At 35.0% G+C, this 6,391-nt stretch overlaps 1 protein-coding gene across 1 annotated transcript in view; it reads right to left on the reverse strand.

Annotated features, from left to right (window-relative positions):
- The window catches only part of LOC107654649 (short transient receptor potential channel 7-like), an 82,364-nt gene that overhangs the window by 50,280 nt on the left and 25,693 nt on the right, over positions 1-6,391 (reverse strand). Inside the window, exon 3 of the mRNA XM_016441827.1 lies at positions 2,545-2,727. Within this exon, the coding sequence (XP_016297313.1) occupies positions 2,545-2,727 (183 nt within the window). The remainder of the gene's footprint in view (positions 1-2,544; positions 2,728-6,391) is intronic.

Here is a 6,391-nt window from a genome sequence, read left to right on the forward strand (position 1 = left end):
GCTCCAAACCTGTAAGACCTCCATTCATCTTCGGAACACAAATTAAGATATTTTTGATGCATTCCGTGAGCACTCTGACCCTCCCATAAACAGCAATGATCCTTACACGATCAAGATCCAGAAACATAGAAAGGAGATCGGTAAAATAATCCATGTGACATCAGTGGTTCAAGCGTAATTTTACGAAGCTATGAAAATACTTTATGTGCGCAAAAGAAAAAAAAAAACAAACGACTTTATTCAACAATTCGCCTCCTCCACCCTGGCGCCATTTTGGAGAGTAGGCCTATCCACATTTTTGGGTGAACTAACCCTTTAAAATAAAGTGTGACCTAAAAACTGTATTTGCTACTGAAAAAAATGGATATTGTTCATTAAGAAAGTAAACATAGGTTTTATGCAACCTGGTCTCATAAAAATACATCCCTCTGGGTACTTTTCTGCAACACCGTTTTTACATACCTTACTGCACGTTTAGCCGCAGTTTCAAAGAGAAATGTCCAATGAGTGGCGGTAAAACACGGGTTCAATATGTGAACCCTGGCACGTTTTTATTACGTTGATATAGGTACGTACTGCTGTGTTTTTATTACGTTTCTTCAGGTACGTATTGCGGCAATTCAGAATTCAAATATCCGGGGACTGTTGCTAAAAGTTAATGCTCTGTCGTGTTGGAAATATGCCCTACACCAAACCCAACCCTAAACCTACCCGATAGTGTTAACAAATGCAAAACTGATATAAAGTCACAACATAATACTCTTCAAGTAATTGTGCGAAAATTACGCTTTATTAATCAAAACTCTGTAAATCATACTCTGTGTGAAAATAATTTAAAAGGTGTCGGAGTTTTACTGCCTCTAGTGTTCATTTTTTTTGGAAACTGCAGTGATATGTACTTATTGGTACGCATTTCGCGTCTTGCAAAAATGTGCCCCCAGGTACGTATTTGCCATGAGACCGGGTAGCCTAAAAACAATAGTCTGTGCAATGATTTCATGAGGAAGCTGATGGTTTTCCATATAGTTCCATCATGTCAGTGGAGTGAGCGCTGAAGTCAGAAGTTGAGGAAGTTGTGGAGCAGTTAGCATGCAGACAGAGAGTTCTCCATCTGAGACACAGTCCACCAATCACGAGTTCAGCTGAGGTGAAGAACAGAAGAGCTCAGATACTTGATTAGACTCCAAACCTGAACACCTTGCCTCACCTCACGTCTCCAAATCCACTGATTTCATCCTGATCGGATATCGGATCGCTTCAGATTTGTTTGTATTGCAGTGCACATTTATATTTTCTTTGTAAAGCCCGACATATGAAATAATAGTCCTCAAATCTAATTTAGTACCTTTAGACAAAGAAAAATGTGTTTTTTGTCTTTTATGACTCATATAGTATGATATAGTGAGAATATGGAGGAAAAACAGCTCAGTTTGATTCAGAGACACAAACTGAGCAAAAATATGCAATTTGATGCTGATATTTATATGAACAAAAAGTATGAAATTCTGATTGTAATGCAAATCACTGAGATCTTTATAACAGTATAGCAGCCATTTGCATAAAATGATATAAATATCAGTCATCACTCTATATATCCAATAATATGTTTTATGATATTTAAATGCTTAGCTTGATGATCAAAACATACAATGTAAATGCAATGCAATACAATACAATGATGATTGAGAGATGAACAAATAAACGTTCCTCAATAGCCTGATTATCATATTTGATACTGATAATCAAGTAATGCGGAGTTGCTTCAGTCTAGTAAGTGTTCATCTTGAAATATCAGAGTTATTCTTATGTTTACTTGATAAAAATCAGTACAGATTTCACAGCAGAAAGACACGTGAAGCACAAGCTGAAGGTGGATGTTTGTACTTTACTCGCTAGAGAAGTCTAAAGTATCAATCAGATGACAGAAGGCATGTGGTAGATTGTGTGTGACAGGTTTATCAGCAAAGTTTTGATCATGTTGATCATTTAGAGGCCTTATTTGTGTATTAAATACGATACAGTAGGCTTTACAGGGATAAGAGTGTCCTCACCTTTTTAACTTCATATTTGATGGCGAGTTTGATGCGGCTCAGACAGGGTCTCTGGTGTTCTGCGGGAGGGTTCTGGTCCACATCACCGTTCAGAATGGCCTCCACTTCCTCTGTGTCACGACAGAGATCCAGAACACCCACCACGAAATCCTTACACTGCATCGACATCATATTTGATACTGATAATCAAGTAACGCGGAGTTGCTTCAGTCTAGTAAGTGTTCTTCTTGAAATATCAGTTATTCTTATGTTTACTTGATAAAAATCAGTACAGATTTCACAGCAGAAAGACACGTGAAGCACAAGCTGAAGGTGGATGTTTGTACTTTACTCGCTAGAGAAGTCTAAAGTATCAATCAGATGACAGAAGGCATGTGGTAGATTGTGTGTGACAGGTTTATCAGCAAAGTTTTGATCATGTTGATCATTTAGAGGCCTTATTTGTGTATTAAATACGATACAGTAGGCTTTACAGGGATAAGAGTGTCCTCACCTTTTTAACTTCATATTTGATGGCGAGTTTGATGCGGCTCAGACAGGGTCTCTGGTGTTCTGCGGGAGGGTTCTGGTCCACATCACCGTTCAGAATGGCCTCCACTTCCTCTGTGTCACGACAGAGATCCAGAACACCCACCACGAAATCCTTACACTGCATCGACAACTTCCTGTAGTCATTCTGACAGAGAGAAACACAGAGAGAGAGAGAATAGTCAGGAGGCCCCACTCACCTGTCAATCATTCATTTGACATATTCATTCCAATGAAGGAAATTAAGAGATTTAAGAATTTATTAAGAAGTTATCCAATAAATGTGTATCTTTTTCTTTAAAGAAAAATAAAAATGTAAAAAGTTTTGAACTTTTTGAACTTCAAAAAAACAAACAAACAAACAAACAAACAAAAAAAACCCAGCAAATAACTCTGAACAGTTTTCTCTCCAGGTAAATAAAAAAATCGAAAAGCAGACAGCAGTGGAAATTTAAATTTAACGCATGGGAAATTCTCAATCATGTGAAGCAAAATAATATTTAATATTTATATACATAAATATAAATGTTTTTAATATTTAAAATAAAAAAAATATTAATGTTTAATTATTGAAATATATTTGTAAAGTATTTATACATCATGGTAGTTTTGTTTTACTACAATACATTTATTGTAATTTATATACATTTAAATTATTCTATATAAACAGATACTTAAAAACAATCAAGAGCGGTTTCTTTTTTCTCTAGTCAAATAAAAGTATCTGTAAACAGTGAAAAATTTGTAAAAATTAATCTGCAGTGAAAAAAATGAAATTCCTGTAAACTATTCAATCAATCAATAATTAAATAAATAAAAATAACTTCATATATATGTATGTATACGTATGCATGTGCATGTGTATGTATATGTATGTATATGTGTGTATGTATATATATATATATATATATGTATGTATGTATGTATGTATGTATATATATAAGATACAAAACAATACATTTAATAAATATATATGACACAATAAATATAGTAAAATAAAATATAATATATATAAACAAGGTGAAAATAGTGATTTTTGTTACTAAATTTATTTTTATTTTTTTTATTTTTTTATTTTTTTATTTTTTGCATTATAGGCAAAAAAGCTTAATAGGAAATTCTTTTAATTTCATAAATTGTATTTATTTTCATTATGGCCTAAAATTAGTCTCTTGAAAGATTCTTCCAAAAGTGATTTAGAAGTTACAGGACAGCAAAACGCTCCAATTATTTCACTGACGGACAAGGTGAGAACGACAACACAACACACTGAACTTCTCTGACAGCTCACAACCCTTTCACAATGACACAGAGATTCAAACCGGTCCTGCAAGACTGTCACAACAATAATCGTGTGGAGGTGTCCGTCTGTCCAGAGAACAACTGCAGTTATCAGCCCTTTCAATCCGCATCAGTGTCCTCCAGCGAAACAGCCGAGTGTTTGATTTCTGACACGGAGGTCTGTGGGTGGAACAGATGCTGAGCTCAGGTCGGCCGTCAGACTGATCTCTGAGATAACGAGCAGTCTGTCCGTCTCAGGAAACAAATCCCTTCACTCGTGTGTGTCTGAAGCACAGCCCGTTCAAGCACAGACACGGATCGGCCTTCGCTGTAATCAAGGTCTGCCTGCGATAAACTCTCAACCGTTCCACAGTTTGGGCACAAAGCAGCCCGGCGTTGTTGGATCAATCTGACTGAGATGGATTTGCCAAACACAATTTGTCAAACACGCTGACTGACGAATATATATATATATATATATATATATTATTTTTTTTTCATTCAGCAAGGATGCATTAAACTGATCAAAAGTGACAGTAAATACATTTGTAATGTTACAAAAAGATTTCTATTTCAAATAAATGCTTTTCTTTTGAACTTTCTATTCATCAAAGAATCCTGAAAAATAAAATGAATCACATTTTCCACAAAATGTTTTCATCATTGATAATAATCGGAAATGTTTCTTGAGCAGCAAATCAGCATATTAGAATGATTTCTGAAGGATCATGTGACACTGAAGACTGGAGTAATGATGCTGAAAGTTCAGCTTTGATCACAGGAATAAATGACATTTTACAATATATTCAGATAGAAAACCATTATTTTAAATTATAATATTATTTCACAATTTTACTGTTTTTACTGTGTTTTTAATCAAATAAATGCAGCCTTGGTGAGCAGAACAATCTTCAAAATCATGAAAAAAATGATTACCAACTGTAAACCAAACAGAAGAACCCATTAAAACATTATTTTAAACAAATTCATTAAGTGCCATCCATTTGCTATAAGATCTAGTCCTGACATCCATTAGACTATCTAGTAATTATGTGAATGCTAATGCTTCTAGCCATGCAAGTTTGATTTTACAGTATGTGCTGATGCATTACGAAACATAAAAATAATTCATAATTCAATGCAAAGTTTCACGTCAGAGCTGTAACTCTAATGTGGATTTTAGAGCATCTGGAACATGGCATTTACAAATCAGCATCCATAACTGAAATTGTTTTATCATGTGAAATATGATTATGATGTCTGTCTCTGGCATTAAGTGATCTGCAATCCTTACATTAGATGTAATATCTCAAATCTTCTACAAAACCATTAAGATTGTTGTCTCACAATTACTCACATTAGCTGAAGCGAAAGCATATGGCAGTCAGATCACACACACACACACACACACACACACACACACGGGTCTCATTCTGGACCAGCAGCTGTTCTGAGTGTTAAACCCTTTCAGGAAAATACATCAGCATCAAATCAGATCCAAAAATGCAAACTGACAGATCCAGCATCTGTCAACACTTCATACAACTTAAGCCATGAAGAACATAACCTGGATGAAAGCAGAGCATTAAAATCTTCAATTATTAAAAGAGACAACTTTATCAATTTCAAAGTAGTCTCATAATTTTCAATTGTCTCATAACTCGCAATTACTCTTTGCTTAGAAGACATGTTATGGTTTTTTAGAGATATAATATTCCAGCAAGTCTGCTTGATCAGTTAGCAAAGAAGAATGTTAAAATTATTCAAGAAAATACCATTTTCTTATCAAAGTGATAAAATGTTGGGTTGCAAAAATGAGTACACCCTCCTGAAAGTTACTAAATTAAAAAAAAAAAAAATTCTGGTGTAAGGTTAAGGCAAGTATTGATCAACAGGTAAGTATGTTGAACCAAAACTGTTAAAGGTAAGTGATTTCTTGATAATTAAGTGTTATATGTCCCACTGAATCATACTCAGACTTAATGCTGACAACAATGAAACCACTTGAGAGAGAACTGCCAGGAGATTTATTTCTTAGCATAGAAGAGGACAATGGTACAAGAGGAATACCAAATTATTGTTTTAAGTGTGAAAATATAGCCAAAGTAACACAGAAATTCAAAAACAATGGACTTGTGAAAAGGCCCCTGAAATAATCAGGTCTTCACTTTAAGCTTGAATTTAGTGATGAGTGAGTTTTTGCTAGAAAAAGAGCAGGAGAAACACTGTGAAAGTGTCTCAGAGCCGGCAAAAGCTGTGAAAAGAGTGACACTTTATCTCAAAGAGTAACATGCAGCATGCAGAAGTGACATGCATGGTTGTTTATCCACACCAGAACTACCGACTGTAGCCAAAGCACAATAAACTCATTTAGCTTTTTCCAAGGCACATTATTTACAAAGTAGAATCCATACTCTGGCCTCATGAGACCAATTCAATCATTTCGGATCTAACAGCATCCAAAATGTTCTGGTGTTGCTAGAGGAGGAGTACAGAGAGAAGTGCCTGGTTCCCACAGTGGCATTCAGTGG

Source organism: Sinocyclocheilus anshuiensis, unplaced genomic scaffold (genome assembly GCF_001515605.1).
Source record: "Sinocyclocheilus anshuiensis isolate Anshui unplaced genomic scaffold, SAMN03320099.WGS_v1.1 scaffold675, whole genome shotgun sequence".
In the NCBI taxonomy this organism is placed as follows: domain Eukaryota; kingdom Metazoa; phylum Chordata; class Actinopteri; order Cypriniformes; family Cyprinidae; genus Sinocyclocheilus; species Sinocyclocheilus anshuiensis.